The 20,526-nt window shown below is 36.8% G+C and overlaps 1 protein-coding gene across 1 annotated transcript; it reads left to right on the top strand.

Annotated features, from left to right (window-relative positions):
* Nucleotides 1-3,213: 3,213 nt before the first annotated feature.
* On the top strand, nt 3,214-18,004 carry LOC102870339 (chromosome unknown open reading frame, human C17orf104). Its single transcript, XM_006897835.1, has 7 exons — nt 3,214-3,339; nt 5,122-5,279; nt 7,153-7,257; nt 9,758-11,600; nt 12,557-12,691; nt 16,948-17,128; nt 17,775-18,004. The coding sequence occupies exons 4-7, from the start codon at nt 9,792-9,794 to the stop codon at nt 18,002-18,004; spliced, it is 2,355 nt and encodes a 784-aa protein (XP_006897897.1). The 5' UTR covers nt 3,214-3,339; nt 5,122-5,279; nt 7,153-7,257; nt 9,758-9,791.
* Nucleotides 18,005-20,526: the final 2,522 nt, after the last annotated feature.

Raw genomic sequence — 20,526 nt, 5'->3', positions numbered from 1 at the left:
ACTAAACAAAAGGTTGCAGTCTGTAGTCTTTTCAGCCTTATGGGGCAGTTATGCTCTGTCCCAGGAGTCGAGATTGACTCAGCAGTGGGTTTGGACTGGTGATTTTTTTTTTTTTTTTAGTAAGATCACCAGGTCTTTCATCTGCAGAATCCCTAGGTAGATTTGAATTGTCTATATGCCACTATCTTGCTATCAAGTCGACCCAAAACCGACTCCAGCGAGGCTGTAAATTATTTAGGAGATTGCTCATCTTTCTCCCACAGAGTTACTTGTATTGTTGTTGTTGTGTACCATTGAGTCGGAACTGAGTCACAGTTGACCATCTAGCGAGTTTTCAGAGGCAGTAAATCGCAAGGGAAGAGATTGTCACACCTTTCTCCCATGGAGGGAGAGTGGATTCAAACTGCATACCTTCGGGTCGGCAGCCCACCTCCTTACCACTAGGTCACTACAGAACCACTTGGGGGATGGGGAAGTCCAGAGCTTCCAGAGAATTGGCAGTCTGAGGAGCTCAAATCCTGCAGACTCCGCCATTCAGGGCACCTAAATATCAGTGTCAAAGTCATTGCGTGGAGTTAAACCGACTCATAACTGCCTCTCCAGCGAATTTTTGCATGCTTTTAAATAACCTGCCGCATCCACTGGTGGATTCCAACCGCCAGAGGCGCCACCTTCAGGTTAACAGCGCAAATCTCTATGCTGCCAAATAATCTAGACGTGTAAGACCAGAAAACCAGCTCCACTTCCTCAAAACCCAACAATTGCCTTCTTGGAATGGATTCTAATTAACAGCGACCCCATGTATGAGGTCCCAAAATGAGACCTTTGGGGGGGAAAAAAATCCGAGAGAAAGAACTACAGGCTAAGCACTTGCTTATCATCAGCAAAATGTTCCCTCACGTTCAGTCAGTGCTAAATTTTCCTAGATTTACCATTTGCGTAACACAGCATACCAACGCAAGATTCTCAGTGCAATCACAGAATGAGAATCATCATACACGACTGGAAGGGTGAGGTAGAAAATTAAGGGTGAGGTAGGGATTGGTAGTCATGTTATCAAGTTCATTTCCTTAAATTTACGCTGAGTAACGATCTCAATAGTAGGGCATTAAGGTCAATAAAACTCGTCCTTCAAGTCTATACCTGGTTATACCGAAATTAAAAGTACATCTTCCATTTCCCACCTAGCTGCTCTTCTATCTATAGTTTCTCAAATTGTTATTTTATATATAAACACTTTGGCTTACTCTTATTCTCTTCAATATTTAAACACACAGTCCCGTCCCAAGTATTTTCCGTTTCTCTTAGTCCCCAAATCGGGCTGCTAATATAAATGGCTGCTCTAGTTCTAGGAATGGCTTCCTTATCATAGAAAAAGGTCAAAATGAATTTTATTCAACAGCCTTCATCAAATGCCTTCACCCGACTGAAGGCTGAGGTCTAGATGTGGTTTTATTCAGAAAAACAACAAAAACAACACAACAAAAAAAAACCCGCACAACACCCCTCCTGACACAGCCTCGCCCTCCATTAAGTGGTGGTTGTTGTTTGCCTTCAAGTCGAGCACGACTCATAGTGACTCTATAAACAAAATGCCTGAAGCCTTTCTGTGAATATCGACATTTATCAAAGTTCAGAGTTTCCGGAGACCTGTTGTTTAGGAAGTGGATGCCACTCCCGCTTCCAAAACTGTCTTAAACTGGGAGCTCCACCAAACAGTGTCCACCATGGGCAACCTTTAATGCATTTGACACCCCAACATAGTCAATGAAAATTACTGAGGAAAAGTATGAGGTGAGGCTGAGGCGTTAACTTCCGTGGGTCAGTCAGAAAGAAGGCTCCAGAATGAAGGACTAAACCTTAACATAACCCGTTGGGTAATTTAGTCACCAAGTAGCTAAAATTGGAAAACTAAATCTTAAAACCAGATTGTTCTAATTTATCAATCTGTACACGGTATTATTATTCTCTGAGTGGTTCCAAAGGATTCTAGGCCTTAAGGAAGGGGGTAGTAGACGGGCAAAGAGAAAAGTTGGCACTGCCGGGATTTAAAGTGGTCAGCCAGTAGTTGAGCGCTGCTCAGATCTTCCCACCATATCCAACATTTCTATTTGGTAGGTCTTCAAGCCTTTCCCCTATGTTCCGCCCCTCTCAACCAATCGTTGGGCTAGTGCTTACCAATCTGGACCAATCCCAAACACGCCTGCTTTAAGCGGGAAAAGCTCTGAAAGCGTGCTAAAGTGAGGTCGGCTAACGGTCCCTTGAAGCCCTTGTCTCTGGGGCAACAGGTCTGGAGGTAGTTGCCTATTGGCTGGGTAGGGGGCCAATGAGAGGGTGTGAGGCCGGGGATGAGCCACCCCCCCCCTTAATGGGCGGGGCCAGGCCGGCTCCTGCCGGTCGCGTGCGGGGTTGTGAGACCAGAGCCCTGTGGGTGGGCAATGTAACGGCCTTTGCGCTCAGTCCCGCCCCTCTTCTCCGCTCGCGCCCCCCACCCACAGACCAGCTCCTGGCAGCGCCCGGGGCGTCGTCGTGGTCGCGGCGGCTGCGGTGGGGTGCGGGCTGAGGGAGCTGGGCCTCGACGCCCCTCCTCACCCGGACCCCCCTCCCCACCCCTGTATCCCAGGAGCTGTACCTAGTCCAGAAGGGGCTGGGGCCTCATGGAGGTGAGGGGCAGCAACCTCCTGCCCGCCCCCTCGTCCCCCCGCAAGGCCCTGCGGGCGGGACCTGAGGTAACGGGTGGGGTCAGGGCCCAGTCACGTCCTGGTTTAGAGGTCGGCGACGCTGAGGAGAGGGTGCGTTCCCGCCGCGGGTTTGAGGGGCTGGGCGGGCAGAAGGGGCATCCGAGCGGGGCTGCCGGGGCGGGAGGGGGCCGCTGTGACACGCCGGCCCAGGAAGGCGATCGCAGCGCGGGTGACAGGACTAGAGTTGTCGCGATGCCGGGGCGGCCGCCGTGGCCTCTGCACGTCGGGCCCGCGGCATGACGAGATGGCGCTGCCCACAGGGACCCTGCGGGCGGCGGGCACCACGCGGGGGGTGGGCCTGCGGGTGGCCGGGACCCAGGAAGGAGCTCGGGCCCCCGAGTTAACGCCCTCTGAGGGGACGTGGAATCGAGTGACCCCAGCAGTCAAGTCGGGACCGTTGTCTGGCCGTTGCGGCGGCTGCATTCCACTGCTGATGACCTTCTTCATCCTCATCCTTTCTGTGCAGCCCAAAGTAGCGTTCCGCGGAGGTGCGAATCGTTGCTGGAACCTCAGTATCGACACCAACAGTCGATTAACAGATGTGTTCAACAACGTGCAGACTGGCTCCACTTCCTTCTATGATTGCTACAAACCGCAGGTCCATCGATAACCTCCACTGATAAGCTCAACCTCCCTTACAACCTTCCTCTACCCAAGCCAGTTCATTTAGATGCTTAGATTGGTCCATGGCGTCTAGCTGAAGCCAACATTTTATACAGAGTTTGCAGAAAACATACTTTGATAAGGTGTTTCTACTGATAAGGTTTTTCTGTTTTTCTCAGCATAACTTAAAGCTAGAAATGAGGGGGGGGGCGAAATCCACATTTATTTAGTAAAACCATAAATACATTTCCTTCAAGCATTGCAAATCAGTACAAATATAACTTCTAGTCATTTAATGGTAAAATATTTTGCACATTTATTTTTATTCTCTGGCTTTAATAATACACTAGCATCCTGAAGTTTATATCACTGAAGACATTTTATTTCACTGATGACATTTTATTTCACTATGGCATTACACTAGGTTTAGGAAAACTTAAATAATTTTCATTTGAATTTTTGATCCTTACCTCTCAATCTCATCAATGTTGGTATTATACTTCAGGTTATAAAAGTATTATGCCCACTGTGCAGACTGAGACACTGGCAGCCCAGAGAGCTTGATTTTTGCCTTCACTGACATAGCTCTGCTGGAACCCACGTCTTGTCATTCCCAAGATCAATGCTCTCTATAAAATTTCTACTAAAACTTATTTTGATAGAATTTTGAGTTTTAATAAGCTTTCTAGAATAGACAAAGGGAGCTCTGGTGGCCTAGTAGCAAGAAGCTACGCTGCAATCCTAAAGGCCCGCTGTTCGAGATCACCAGCCGCTCTGCGGGAGAAGAATGGGAAATCTCCCGCGAATTAACTGCATTTGAAAATGCTGGAGGGTCAGCTATGGGTCGGTTCTGACTATGGTACACAACAAGAGTAGACATTCTTTAATTGGCTCTATCCTACTTAAAATTGTTTTCATTTTCACCTTTTAGTACAGGTAAGCTTTTAAAAAGCTAATTAAAAATGTCAATTTAAATTTTTAATCGCATTTACTAAAAATTCATTATAAAAGCATTGACACAAGAGAAAAATGCTTGTATTTTTTTCTACTTATAACTATTTAAAATACATTTTACATATCTCATTTTCACAACTCTTAAAAAAGAAAAACTAGAAGGAAATCTGAAGACAAGGTTCTAAAGATTTGGCTTTAGTTTTGTCAGTCTCTGTAACTTGTGACCTCAGTTTTCTCGTTTTTAAAACATTTATCTGAATTGCAAAATGCTAAGCTATGCTGCAATACCAAAGGCACGTGGTTTCTACCAGCTGTTCTGTAGGAAAAGGATGGACAATCTCCTCCCTTGCAATTACTGCCTCTAAAAACCCCGGGGGTCAAGCTATGGGTTGGTTCCGACTCAGTGGTGCTCAAAACCAAAAAATAAATATATGAGGCATTAAATAGGATTTATTAAAATGAACTGTGTGTACATAATCTACTAAAAAATTAAAATTGTAAATATTGTAGGTATTTATACCCGGGGTTACCAAACAACTACAAAGTCCAGGACTGGACCACAGCCACACTCATGTCTGTGGTTGCTCTGGTGTTAGAACTATACAACTGAAGAAACCTTAATGGCTTGCATAGGCTACTACAGCTACTCTCTGGCCCTTTATAGAAAAAGTTTGTCAAAGCCTGGTTTCAAGTAGACTAAGTCTAGATTTGAATATCAGTTTTCTGTATTTTGTTATTTCCTCTCATTTTTTAATTATTTTCTTAATATTCTATAAAGGGGTTTTTATGGGTCTGTTCTCTGAACATCTCTTACAAATTTCAGAGTGAAGACAATTTGGACCCAAGGCAGACCTATACTCCACTTTCTTCAACAACAGAATATTCAAATTCTGTAGATTCTTCACTTTTTTATGCACCATGGTCTACTTATGGAGATGAAATTAAACAACCTTCTAATTCTCAAATCAGTGTCAAGAACAGGTAAATTAAGAAATTTCTCTTGTTAAAGTAGGTGTCTACATTTCAATGAGTAGGAATGTAGGAGCATTAGCCCTTTGTTTCCATATATTAACATTTTCATGTTGTGGCATTATTATTTTCCCTTTTGCATACCTTTATAAAAGCCTAAATTGGACAGTTTAGTATATAACTTTGAGTTCACTGTTTTATTAATTAGAGGGAACTTTAGTGAACAAATTTTAAATTCCTCTTCCTAATTATAAGTAATATAAATGTTTTAATATCTAGATCTATTTTCATCCATTCCCAAGTTTTCAGTAAATGTTTTCTTTCACAAGTATACAAAAAACCCCAACAGCAAAAAAACCTCCAATGCACTGTCATCAAGTCTACCCAGATTCACAGCAACACTCCATTAGTGTTTCTGAGACTAGAAATTTTAACAGGTGGAGACAAAGAGGTGGTTAACTTCAGCAGTAAGTTCCATACACATTGGTTAACACAGTAAATATCGTTGCTATCTCCAGAAATCTTACAGTGACAGTGCTCATGACATACCTGGCAAGTTTAGGAAAAGTTACAAAAAACGAAGCAGAAGATCTGCAAACCCTATTGTAAGGAAAAGTCTAAAAGAGTGACAAAAAAGAGTTTATATAAGCCAATATGTTTTTAATCAGTGAGTTCTTTGTTAAATTACGGAATGTTAAAAATTTTGAAATCCTGGTATATTCTATAATGGTTTTATTAGAAATAACCAGTAACAACTATTGACAGTTTAGTGTATATTATATTGACTTTTTTTAGGTAAATACTAATACTTTTTAAACTTTGTATTAGATTTTTATGAAGTACCATGTACAGTAAAAAGCAGAGGCAATCTGATCAACAAGTATATACTAAAGTTTGGCAGGTTATATACCCTTATAAAATACAAGTTTCATCCTAAGCCACATGATCATTCATTCATTCAACAGCTAATAACTGAATATTTACTAATGGCTACTTTTTCTATGTTATGAAGAATTAAAAGTTCGAATGTTATCCAAGTATAAGGTATTATTTTTTAAGTGTCCTAACCCTGAAATGTTGGCAAATGAAATATGAAAAAGCAAGAAGTTATATTTTAAAACAGCATTTTACTTCTTGATAGAAATTACTCAAAAACTATAGGTGAGAAAAAGGTACCAATTTTTTTTTATCTCCTTGTAGTACTTTTACATTTTGTATTTAGACAATATTAGTCACAAGGCAATATTTTGAGTTCATGGAACTCTAGTCACTACTTTGGCAAAAATTTACTAGAACCTCTATTCAATTTAAGGAACACTTTCAATAGTGCTATGGTACATGACCATATAGCATTTACTTTTTTGTCTCATATTTAGTATGAATAGTCAAAAAACAGAGAAACAGATTCCCATAGTTTTTAAATCACAAATGAAAAACTGAGCAAGTGTTGCATAATAATATTCATAGAACCAGATATACTTTCTGGAGTAGCCAAGATACCAAGTATCTCTATAACAGCATAGGTCAGAGATTTACATCTTAGTCATCTAAGATGAATAGCACTTATAAAAGCATCCACTTCCCTTTACCTCTGTATATTTGAATTTTTTTTTCATTTAACACAAAGGACAGTGTTGAGTACCTAAGGAAAAACATAATAAAATAAAAAGCACTTGTGAAGAAATAAGAGGTAGGCATATATTATGAACTAGAATATAATTTCAAATGAAAGCGAAGTATTTATATAGGATAAACACCATGCTAAAGTGGAAAATAGTCTTACCTTCACATCCTCTCTTTTCAAATGTGATAGAACTAATCTGGAACTAGAAAGCAATATATTTCAGTGTGACTAATATTTACAGTTGGATTCATTTGTTCTTAGAATTCAAACTGAACGAAATGACTACGGCAGTGAAACAGACTTATATGGACTTGTGTCTAACATTTTGGAAGAACAAGATAAGACACAGCAATATTTTCCTGAGGGGTTAGTATACAAGTATACAGTAAGCTTTTTAATTAACATGTACTACAATACTAAATTGAAATTAAATTAATATATCATAAAATTAACCTTTTTAAAGTTCAGTGGTATTTAATACACTGCCATGCTTTTTTTGCAGCTTTTTTAAAAAGTAATTTTTTTATTTTTTTTAAAATTTACTTTATTTCATTATTTTTTGTGTGTACCGTCAAATCAGATCTGACTGGTACAGGAGGAGATTGTTCCTCCTTCTCCAGCAGAGCATCTGGTGGATTCGAACCGTGTATCTCTGAGTAAAAATTAATTTTAATGAAAGTTTGAATTTCCATTCATTCATTGTTGCACTTCTCTCCCTGTCCAACCTTCCCCCCAGTTTGCTCTTCTCTTTGAAAAGTAAAAGAAAATTCTTTCATTGTTATACCTCATATATATCCCTCTCCTCAAGTCCACTCCACTATGCAGCCTTCATTCTGGACTCCTGTCATGACAATAATACCCCATCATAATATCCCTTTTAAACAGTTCTCTCCCTTATCTGTTTCAATGCAGTATACACAATTTATCCCATCTTCTCAGTCTCCCCCAACCCTGCTGTCAGTCTCATTTTACAACAGTGGCACTATGCAGTATCTGTCCTTGTGGGACTATTTGACTCAGCCTAATGTCCTCGAGGGTCACCGATTTTGTATACTATTTCATGAGTTCCTTCCTTGTTTTTCAATGCAGTATAGTATTCCATTGTGTGAATATATCACAGCTCCTCTATCCAACCTCTTTGCTATTGTGAACAAAGCCACAATAAAACATGGGTGTGCATATATCTATTTGGGTGGCGGTTAGGGTTTCTTTGGGGTATATTCCCAGTAGTGGAATTGCTGGGTCAAATGGTATTTCTATTTGCAACTTTTTGAGAAAGCACTATACTGCCTTCCATAGTGGTTGCACCATTTTACACTCCCACCAACAGTGAATATGGGTTCTAGTTTCTCCACATCGCCGGCCTTTGTTGTTTGCTGTTCTATTAAATTTTGCTATCCTTACTGGACTGAGATGACATCTCATAGTTGTTTTGTACATTGACATTCTTGTGCAACTATCACCTCTAATTCCAACACATTTTCATCACAAGAAAAGGAAACCCTGGCCCATTAAGAAGTTAGTTACTCCATATGCTTTCTAACCTTTGAAACCTTGGAAATCACCATCTTTATTCTGTCTATATTGTTTATTAGCTTTTACTTTTACTTAGGATCATGTGGCAGTTGTTGTTATGTACTGTCAAGACAGGAGTGCCTCATAGCTGACTCTCCAAGAATTCTGAGGCTCCACCTAACATACTTCGGACATGTTGTAAGGAGGGACAGGTCCTTGAAGAGGGACATGATGCTTGGTAGGGTGGAAGGACAGCACAGGAAGGGAAGGCCCTCTATGAGGTGCATTGATTCGGTGACTGGGGTAATGAGGATGGATGGATCGGAGACAGTGCAGTTGGCACAGGACAGAGCAGAGTTTAGGGCTGTTGTACATAGGGTCGCTATGAGTCGCAAATGACTCGATGGCACATAACAACAACATAAGTCACACAGGTAATGCTCATCTTCTCTCATGGAGCAGCTGGTGGATTCAAACCGCATACCTTTGGGTTGGCAGTGCAATTCCTTACTATTAAGCCACCAGAGCTTCCCATCATGTGGTAGTAGGCATCTTAATTGAAATGCTTTCTAGGAGCTTTAATGGTGCTGAAACACTTTCCAAATAATTGAAAGTTTCAGTCTAAGATTTTAGGCACTATTAATTATTTTCATTTGGAAAACTACTCTTGAATAATACCGTGCTATTTCCCTTGAGTTCATGAGCTAAAAGTTGGCTTGAAGAGTTGAAATTCCAGAGAGCTTTTATATATAGATTCCAAAGAATAAAACTGTCATTACTGCTGTGCAGAAATACATTTGGATTTAAAAAAAAAAAAAAAAAAAAAGAAATACATTTGGATTTTATTCATGTGGTAAAAGTTTATAAGTATGCTTTAATTATTGTTATTTGGGTATGGATACCCAAATGCCCTATTTTAGAAATAGGAAGTATGTAACACACATGTAACCCATTAAAATATTTTTTAAAAAATAGAACACATCTTTTCTCATTAAAAATTATGGTTGACTCATACTTTTATGTAATAGACTATTCAAAGAAAAAATATTTTCTGGTTACTATAGATAATTAATGTAAGACTATGCAGTCACCAGCATTAATTAAGCTTTAGTTAATATATCTTGGGAAAGTAAAGTATGTTGAAGGCATATTAGTTTACCTGGCATATAACACATAAAATTATTATTACTTGAAGTTAATAACTTAGACAGAATTGGAAAGTATTAGAGAATGATGAAGATGAAGAAATAAATGGGTAAGATAAATGTTTGTGAAAATTTTTTCCTATCTTCTCTACTCAGAAAATCTCTTAAAAATCTATGTTGTAATTGAATATATTTACTTGTTCTAGGACCTGTTCCTCCAATTTAAAGTCAGTTTGGCCAATGAACACAAGCAGATTTGCAGATCACCATGACCTCTTAACAGAATCCAAAAGGCCAATAGATACAGCCATCTCACAGCAAGCTTTTTATAGTGGGGAATCAGCAGTGGAAAAGCAATACCTGCATAACAATAATCTCATACCACAACAAAAAATAGATGAAATTTATCACGAATTTACTGGTTTAGACCTCGAAGAGCAATGGATGTATCCCTCACGAAGTGATCATTCTAACTGTTATAATATTCAGACAAGTGACACAGCTAAAACAACATTCCAAGAATATCCATTTATTAAAAACTGTTTTACGCCACAGACTGGACTGACTGAAATGAAAGAATCAGGAGTTGATACTTACCCTTATGGGAGAGAAAAAATATGTGCTAAAAGTCTAGAAACACCATTACAGCAAAAAAGGGCAGAGATACTTCTTTCCCAGTTTAATAGATACAGTGAAAATGCAGATTACTGTAGATACCCAGAATATGTTCATCCTAATAAGACTAAGCTTAATAAATGTTCCAATTTTAGTATCCAAGACAGTAAAAAATTATCCAATGGCACACCTGAAACAACTGTAGAAGCAGACACCTACACAAAGTTATTTCAGGTTAAACCAGCAAATCAGAAAAAAATGGAAGAGACAATACCTGACCAGCAGAGTTTCAGTTTTCCCAAAACTACACCACATCTGACAGAAAAGCAGTTTGCAAAGGAAGCAGCATTCACTGATTTTGGCTTAAAGTCAGAATACGGACTGAAACCTCATACAGCATGTCCAACTAATGATTTTACCAATGTCACAGAAAAACAGTTTGCTAAACAGGATCCCCCAAATCCTGAGTATTTTAAATCAATGACTTTGTTATCAAATGCAGCAACATCTTCAGGAGGTGTCAACCTAAATAGACCAACTTGGATGAATATTCAAGCAAAAAATAATACTCCTATTCCATATAGAAATCAAGGTAACTTGATAAAATTAAATAGTCATTTGAGTGCTGCTTTAAAAGGTTCTAGCCATTCAGACTTTCCCCAACTATCATCTACAAATTTAACCCCAAATAGCAATTTATTCCAAAAGTATTGCCAGGAAAACCCCTCATTTTCAAGTTTTGATTTTGGTTACAATGGTACAGAAAGAATTCAACCTGTCAATCACTTAGAAGGACTGACAAAGACTGGAGAAGATAATCTCTTTGAATCAGTTACAGATAAAAAAATAAAGCAGCCAAATGGCTTTTCTGACAATTATCCAGCTCAGCAATATGGGATCATTGAAAATGTGAACAAGCATAATTTTCAAGCTAAGCCGAGTGGACAGTATAATACTGAAGAAGGCCCAAAGCATTTAGATGGCTTATCTCAAACTACCTATCAAGATTTGCTGGAATCACAAGGCCATTTTAATAGCCACAGACAGGGAAGTGGAGACAGCAATATTAATAATCGTGTGAACCGCACACAGGTGTCTTGCTTTTCCAATAGTTATATGATGGGAGACACAAGGCAAAACCAGAGTTTTCAACAACTTGGTTCAAATGGGTTTCCCATAAGATCTACTCGTCCATTTGGCCATTCAGTTGTTCCATTACTGGATTCCTATGATTTATTTTCTTATGAAGACTTAAGCCATTTCTACCCTTATTTTAATGATATGATATATGGTGATAATTCCTTTTCTGGTTTCATGCCAACTTTTGGATTTCAAAGACCAATTAAAACCCGTAGTGGGCCAACCAGTGAACTTCATTTTCGTCTAGAAGAGTGCTATGAACAGTGGAGAGCATTAGAAAAGGAGAGAAAAAAGGTAATAAAGCTATCTACTTAGAAATAATTTAGTATATTCCCTCTATCTTCATTATATTTACCCCTTATGGAGTAGTGGTTAATAGAGCTCAGTTGCTAACCAAGATATATGCTAGCGGTTCAAACCAACCAGCCATCTGGATGGGAGCAGTATTCTAAAGATTTACAATCTTGGAAACTGGAGCAGTTCTACTCTGTCCTCTAGGGTTTCTGAGTCAGAATCTAATAGATTTCAATGAATAGGTAGATTAATAGTAAAAAGACTTCATGACTACAAAGTATTAACTGTTGTGTATTCCATAAAGTCTGAATAGACTCATAGCTGACCCTCCAGAAGGTTTTCAGAGGTAGTAGATTTACACACAGGAGATTACTGATCTTTCTCCCATGGAGCAGCTGTGGATTCAAACTGCATGCCTTTGGGCTGGCACCACAACTCCTTAACATTATGCCACCAGAGCTCCTATAGTATTAACTAGACTACTTAAAGAGTAAAAAGCTTGAGGTGTTTTGAAATTGTTATATATGGTATGGTGGTAGTGTTGATTGCCTTTGAGTTGAATATGACTTTATGAACAGAAGGCCTGAAGCCCCTCGATCAACATTTATCAAAGTTCATAGAGTTTACAAAGGCATGTTATTTAGGAAGTGGATGCCACTCCTGTTTCCAAATATATGGTATAATTTTTGTAAAGTTGTTTTGTCTATGAAGTAGACTCCTCCTGAATATGTTTTAAAAAATTTAACATTATTAGCATGTTCAGGTGTTAAGGTATATTTATATGCATGAAGTTTGACAGAAAAATAATAAAGTGTGACTGTAATTTCTATTTGTTCCCTTACTGACTCAACAATTTTTTGCGGCAAAAACTCTCATTTCTTAGGCTATTGAAAAACATGCATTATGGAAGCATAGTTAGAAAATTAACCATTTAAAATTAAATAATTTTTTTACAGACTGAATTGGCTCTTGCCAAGAATTACCCAGGGAAAAAAGTATCCAGTACTAACAATACTCCAATTCCAAGACTGACCTCCAATCCATCTAGAGTTGATCGCTTAATTGTGGATGAACTTCGAGAACAAGCCAGAGTAAGCTGTGAAAACATTCAGGAGTGGATTTTTAAACACTTTAGCAAGTTACTATTCTATAGGATTTTAAAATCACATTGATATATAATTCTTTGAAATATCGTCTATATACTTGATCCTAGTGCTAGGGTTAATATATAGTTAAGAAGGACAAAAGACCTGATTACTTATAGTTTTGGTAATTTAAATTATTCCTGTTTCAAAATAAAATTAACAATAGAGTTAATCCTCAAAATATTTCTTTTGAAAGTAAAAATAATTTTAAATACCAATTTAGGGAAAGTTCTATTCTTTAATCACAAACATTTGTTTTCTAGCTTGATAAACTAGATTCAAGTTAATACAAGTGGCACCGTATTTCCTTTTAAAACATTTGAACTCTAGTCATTCAACAGGCATTAAGTATACCTTGAAATCTATTAAGTAAATTGGATTTTGTAAATGTGTAATTTTACCAACAGAAGCTGTTTTTTGAAAAAGAGTATAATGAAACTTCTGAGAGCCAGAACTCGCAGGAACTGCAAGTTTTCTGGCTCTTAAAAGTATTCTGTTTTTAACACAATAGCACTCTTCATTTAATCTCTGTTGTGGAGTTAAAACCAACTCATAGCTGACCCTCCAGTGGGTTTTCAGAGGCATTAAATTGCAGGGGAGGAAACTGCCTGTCTTTCTCTGGCACAGCAACTGATGGATTCAAACCATGTGCCTTTGGGTTGGCATTACAACTATCATTTGGCCACTAGAGCTCCATCACTATTAGTGTTGTGTGTTATGGAGTTGGAACTGACCCATACCTGACCCTCCAGTGGGTTTTCAGAGGCAGTAAATCACACAGATAATCATTCTTCTCCCACAGAGCAGCTGGTGAATCCTAACCACATGCCTTTAGGTTGCAACACAACTTCTTACCACTCAGCCACCAGAGTTCCCTATTGTTGTTGTTGATTGCCATCAAGTTGAGCACAACTCATAGCGACTCTATGAACAAAAGACCTGAAGCCCCTCTACAACTATCAAAACTTATCAAAGTTTGTAGAGTTTCCAGAGGCATGTTGTTTAGGAAGTAGATGCCACTCCTGCTTCTAATATTGTTGTTGTTAAGTGCCGTCGAGTCACAGGCAACTCATAGTGGCCCTATTAAGGAGAGTCCTCGACGCTTGGGTGCCTTTTATCCTCTCTCCAGGTTCATAGGGTTTCCGGAGGCAAGCTATTATGGAAGTGGATGCCACTCCTCCTTCCAAGCTTCTAATATTAGTGGAAGATATTTTGAGTTTTCCTCCTTTGACTGGTTTCTGACTTACACAGGTTCTGGTTTTTCAGGTTTTACTGTGTATCTTTTCAAGTCAAATGTAAGCATATCAAGAAATCATTTTGTAAATTTAACAAATTATTATTTGTTATTTCTTTTTTCATTTCAAATTTTCAAAGCAACCTTAATAGAGTACACTTCAGTTTTTTTATTTTTCTTTTAAAACTCTTTTTAAAATTTTGTAATAGGGAAAAGGCACATGTTATTTCTGTGACTGAAAGTCATTTTAGGAATTAGAAAAATCAAAATCATGTCATTTTTCTTATTGAACATTAGTTTCTTACACTATGCTATCTATCAGTAAAATACAGATATGGATTCCTTCAATGGAAAAAGATCAGTTTCACTTAGCTTTTAGTCTTGCCAGTTGAAATTCTCAAATTTCAATATTTACAGATGGAATTCATTATGGTATATTAAAATACAAGGAATACTGGTGATGCAGTAGTTAAGTACTCAGCTGCTGAACTCCAGGAGGTTGAAACTCACCCAGCCTCTCTGAGACAGATGGAGTAGTCTGCTCCTGTGAAATTACAGGCTTAGAAATCTTTAGGGCAGTTCTACTCTGTTGCTAAGAGTCAGAACCAACTCAGCAGTTTTTTAATAATCAAAGGCTGCCTTATTACAGCCAGATGCTATATTAATAAACATCTTTACCTAATATTGTTTCAAGTATAATTCCTTTATTTTGGTAACATTTCTAGCAATAAACTTAAAAAAAATATTCAGAAACATACTTTTCCAACTATGTTTATCCTTTATAGTAATTTAGAAGATTATGTTTATAGCCCTATTATAACTTCATACTTAGCAACATTAAAAAGCCCTAGAGGCTTAGAGTGTAATGTGCTGGGCTGCTAACACAAAGGTCAGCAGTTTGATTCCACAAGCTGCTCTCTAAGAGAAGGCTGAGCAGGGTGAAAGATTTCTAGCCACAGAAACCCTTTGGAGGGTCAGTACTGGACAGTATTTACTTAACAGCAGTGGGTTTCATTTTTATGCAACATTATTTTAATAATATATAAACTATCAAAATATTTTTGAGTTGTATAGTAATGAAAGAATCTTTTTATCCTTTTCAATTTTTTTTTAAATTTTATTATTTTTGTGTGTGTACCATCAAATCAGATCTGACTGGTACAGAAGGAAATTGTCCCTCCTTCTTAAGCAAAGCATCTGGTGGAACTGAACCCCGCACCTCTGGGATTGCAGTGCCGCTTCCTACCACTAGGCCACCAGAGCTCCCGACAAAAGAGTCTTTTTAAATAGAAAAGTGAATTGGGAGGATAGGGAAGAAAATGCAAAAAAACCCTTTTTCTAATGTGCTATTTTCTTGTTTAGCTGCTAGCTTTATGGAATTTGAAAAAAGAAATCTAAAGCTTATTAAAGCCATTTGTACAAAATTTTGTTATACTCAACATTTAAAGTGATTTATTTTTAAAATAGATAGTAGTTCATTATAATTTTTTGCATATGGTATTTTTCTTTTGTCCTGTTTCCCCTAAGAATTTGGTATACAGTTGGGAAGAAAATAATACCTGTAGACTTGTGTTTCCAAATGGACCAAAGTGATAAAGATTTATTCCAAAGAAGTTTGGTATGCCTTTATCTAGTGCTTTACTGCTGTCTCTAGTTACTGAACACCAGTTCTAATGTGAACTCTTAAAATCGCCTACTTTCTAAATACAGTTATATTTATTTGGTGTTCAAAATTCTAATTATATTGAACAGTTATACATCTAAGTTTAGAATTTGAAACATAAAAATTAAGCTTATACAACATACTTCTCTCTACTGACCCAAATACACCTATTTACTCAACTATGGTTATCCAACATTTCACATTTACAATAGTGAAAATTTACTGATTATTCTGCATATTAACAACATCTATTTGGTAGTGATAAATGCCAAGGTTCAAAGTAAGAATACACTAGCTGTGATAATTAAAATTATTTCAACTTAATTCAACCATAATTCTTTGTGGTTTCACTTTTAAGCAATGGTGTAGTCATCTTCTCTTTTCACATAATGCTTATTTTCACATGATCTAAACTTTTTATTAACCATGTTAGTGAGAAATGAGTATAGATCCAGTTTTTTTAAAAGCTTAACCTCAATGGATTGAGAGATTTCCTAATTTTCCTTAGCAATTTTAACAATTAAAAGATTTCTATTATTCCAATATAATTTTTTTCTAGATTCCTAATAGATTCCTTATGTCTTCTATTAGTATTAGCTGAATATTTCTGACTTCCAAAATGGGATGTAACAGTTCTAGAAGGATTAAGAATTTAATGTGTGTAAGATCAATAGGGCATCTCCCTTTTACTTCATTTCATCCCCCCCGCCCCCCGCATTTGATTATATTTCCTAATAATGTGCAGCTTGTAGGCTGTTCTCTTATTTGCTAGAAATAATATTGGCCATTTTTTTTAATTGGCCATTGTTTTTTATGCTAATGACAGAAATGTTGGGGTGCTGGTTTTTTTAGTACTTTTTAGTGTTTCTTATTCTGAATATTTAACAACTTATAAACTTTTTTTAAAAAAACCCTATAAACTTTTAAGTAAAAATGTATGTTGTTGTTTACCGTCAAGTCAGAACCTACCCATAGCTGCTGACCCTTCAGCATGTTTTCAGAGGCAGTTAATTGCACAGGAGACTACCAATCCTTCTCCCATGGAGCAGCTAGTAGCCTCAAATTGTGTGCCTTTGGGATTGCAGTGCAGCTTCTTGCCACTAGGCCATCATAATGTATAGAAAGAAAGCTGACTTTCCACCTGCTCTCCCCTCTGGGTGTCCAAGTCTTTGTAAACAATCATGTATTTAATTAATAATGTTTTTGCTCTTTTCTCTATTCTGCTTAATTGAAGATTAGTTACTTGCAATAATGGCAGGGCAATATGGTTACATGCCTTACCAAAATTTAAAATGTTTCCCTCAGGTTGTGACTTTACTAGGAAAAATGGAACGTCTTCGAAGCTCTCCCCTTCATGCCAATATCTCTACTGCTCTTGATAGACACTTGGAATCCATTCACATTGTACAGTCACGTAGAAAGGATGAAATTGTAAATGCTTCAAATAGGCAAAGGCAAGGAGTTCCTAGATGCCAGGATGACAGAGGTACAAATGTTAATGCATATTCTTTTGTTAAGGCAGTGGAGTAATTTGAGTGTAATAACAAATTTGTACAAAATTGTATTTATAAAATTACAACTATCTAAAAAAATTAGGAATTCTAAAATATTTATTCAAAAATACTTTATTAATTATATACTTTATTAATTTTATCTATTTCATTATGAGTAAATGTAAGAAAGTTTATGTGCTATGCAAAGCAGTCACTATCATATAAGAGTCAGACTTAAAAGGGTTTTCATTAGCTCAATGAAATAGCCATTATTCTTTCATAAGAATGTTTATTTAGGAAAAAAAATGTTTATTTAGTAGCAACAAAACCAAGCTTTGTAAGAATTAAGTTCTTGAAAACATTCTGAGTTAATTAAGCTGGACACAAAAGGACATAGATGAAATCTCTAGAACAAGCAGATATAGAGAGACAAAGTTTATTAGTGTATACTCCAGGAGCTGTACTGTGAGTTTCTGTTGGAGGTGATGAAAAATATCTGTGAATAGGTGCTGGTATATACTTTAGGTTAAAACTCGAATGTTTTTGTTATCTATTCACCACAATAAAACGTAATAAAAAAACTTTTAAGATATTATTCTGTATCTAAATGACAACTGACCTTGAATATTTCTTTTACAGATGCTTTTGCTCTTGCTTCAGCAATTAAAGAGATGTGTGTGGCTACTCAAAAAGCACGCACTACCCTATGGTGTGCACTACAGATGACTTTGCCAAAAGCAGCCAGTGCAACTGGTCAAGTAGATGTGAAAAAGACTTTACAAGATACAGTAAACTGTGAAGATAAAGTCCATGAAAACATAAATAGTAGCAATCCAGTGAACCAGAGAGGTGAAGCAAACAAGCATTAAGGAAATGCCAACAGAAAGAATAAAAGTTGACAGATGTATCAAGACAAAATTTAAATGAACTTGTCACACTTGAAAATTTCAGTATATTAATTTTTCAGATTTAAAGTTAATATCTTAATGAAGTCTAACTTCTATTTAAGTCTTTTTTTGGAATGAATCAGATAGTTTAATGTGAACTCAAAGGTAAAATTGACTAGAAGTTCTGAATAGTCAAAGATAACAAGTTTAAGTAAATTATTTCCAAACAGCTAATATATTGCTTAAACCTATTCTGCTGTGCAGGTAAATGCATATGTGAAATTCTTCTAGAAGTTTCATTTAGGTCTGCCTTAGTAAGCATAATTCCAAATAATGAATCTAAGAGACTGTAACCCAATTATGGCTACAGTCTAGAAAGCAAGACTAGTTTTGATTGTGATATAAAAGTGTTTTTCTTACAAAACTGGATAGTACCTAGGAAACAAGGAAGATAAGGATAAACCCAATATTCATGTAAAAGTGTAATATTTAAAATACTACCACATTTATAAATTTGAAATTTTAATACTTAAATATATGGAGGGAAATGCATCAGATTCCCCTAAATTAGTGATAAAAATGCTAGTGTAAAAAACCATGCAAGTTACAGAATATAAACCTGTTTAAATCATTTGTGTATATTCCTTAAAATGTAATTATACTAACAATTATTAACTAGTTTAATTTTAAAATATTTAAACTGAATCAAAACAGAAACATTTCCTTTATCTGGGTCGTTTAGACTTGATGTATATCTGAAATAATGAACATTGTTTTAATACCCTTAGTTTGCTGTCTTTTATGAGGGTATCTGGCAGTTCTAAAATATTTATTTTTAAGGTTAATCTTTAGTTTGCAATTGTTAGTGCATATTTTGTGTAGTTGTATTAATTTGTTTCCTTCCATATGTTTTTTAAAAGAGCTTTTGAAAGCTTTTCTGTTTCTCATCACTTAATATCTTTGTATGGAACTCAAATAATTAATTTATTCATTAATATGAAATGTTGGTATTATGTAACTCAGAAGATCTTGGGTTTTAACAATTCTAGCATGAGTTGAACTATAATGTACTGATGAAATTTAATTGAACTACCCTTAATTGGAAACACTGATATTTTAAATATTGGTGTTCTCCCTAGTTTCACAAACCCTGGTATTTAAAAAAAAAGTGTAATCACACCACATAAATTTTTAGATGATGTGTGTTAAGAAACTGATTGAGGATGCAGTAGTAACTGTAGGGAAAAAACATTTTGATCACTGATATGCTTTAGAACTGTTACCCAAATGAATTACATGGAGGGTAGCCAAATAAAACAGATCACCCCACCAGTCACTGCATAGAGAGTGGTTAAGTTTGACATAAGACATGTTTGATGTTATGAAAATGAATATTGTACTGAATTTAGTCTCAGATAAAAAAATAAATTACTTTGTTGAAAATACTATCTTTTTTCCTTTTACATTTGTATTAATCCCTAACTTTAAAAACTATTCATGGAGGGGGGGTGGATTGTATATCAATGAAGGAATTTTTTTTTTCTTTTCAAAGAAAGGAGCAAACTGGTGGGGAGGGGTCGGGGGGAAGGGAAAAAAACTATTCATGTAAAAAAAAAATGAATCAAATATCATTTGCTAAAAACCAACTGTAGGAAGGGGAGCTCTGGTGGCCTAGTGGCAAGAAGCTGCACTGCAATCCCAGAGGAACACGGTTCGAATCCACCAGATGCTCTGCCGGAGAAGGAGGCGCAATATCCTCCTGTACCAGTCAGATCTGATTTGATGGTACACGCACACAAAATAATAAAAAAAAAAACCAACTGTAGGTGACTCTTGAGGACATTATGCTGAGTGAAAGATCTCAGTCACAAAAGGACAAATGTTGCATAATGCCACTGTTACAATAAAACTGGACTGACATCAGGGGAAACTAAGAAAAGAGGGGATAAATAATGCACACTGCATTGAAACAGATGAAGGAAAGAACTGCTTAAAGATAATGTATGATTAGGTATTATTTGAATGACAATAGTCCAGAGTAAGAGCTGCATAGTAAAGTAGACTGGGGTGGGGGCGAGAAATTGTTTAACAATGAAAGAATTTTTTCTGAAGAGAAAAGTGAACCTGGGGTGGGGGGTGGGCAGGGAGGGAAATGTGCAACAATGAAAGAATGGAAAAAAAAAAAGGAATGGAAATCAAAGTTTTCTATAAATTTTCATTTAAATCTCATTAACATAATAATGTTGGTAGGTTGAAACCAATGCTTTTCAGGTACCCTTGGATTTAACCTGACTTCGTTCAAAGATTAAACTTTTCTGCCTTTAACTTGTTGTTGTTGTTAATGTGCTGTCGAATCGCTTGCGACTCATAGCGACCCTATGTACAACAGCCCTAAACTCTGCTCTGTCCTGTGCCAATCACACTCTGACACTCCCATCCCTATTATCCCAGTCACTGAATCAATCCACCTCATAGAGGGCCTTCCCCTCCTGCGCTGTCCCTCC

The sequence above is a fragment of the Elephantulus edwardii genome, unplaced genomic scaffold (assembly GCF_000299155.1).
Source record: "Elephantulus edwardii isolate Elephantulus edwardi_28Jun2011 unplaced genomic scaffold, EleEdw1.0 scaffold00216, whole genome shotgun sequence".
In the NCBI taxonomy this organism is placed as follows: domain Eukaryota; kingdom Metazoa; phylum Chordata; class Mammalia; order Macroscelidea; family Macroscelididae; genus Elephantulus; species Elephantulus edwardii.
This window is presented reverse-complemented; position numbering and strand designations above follow the sequence as displayed.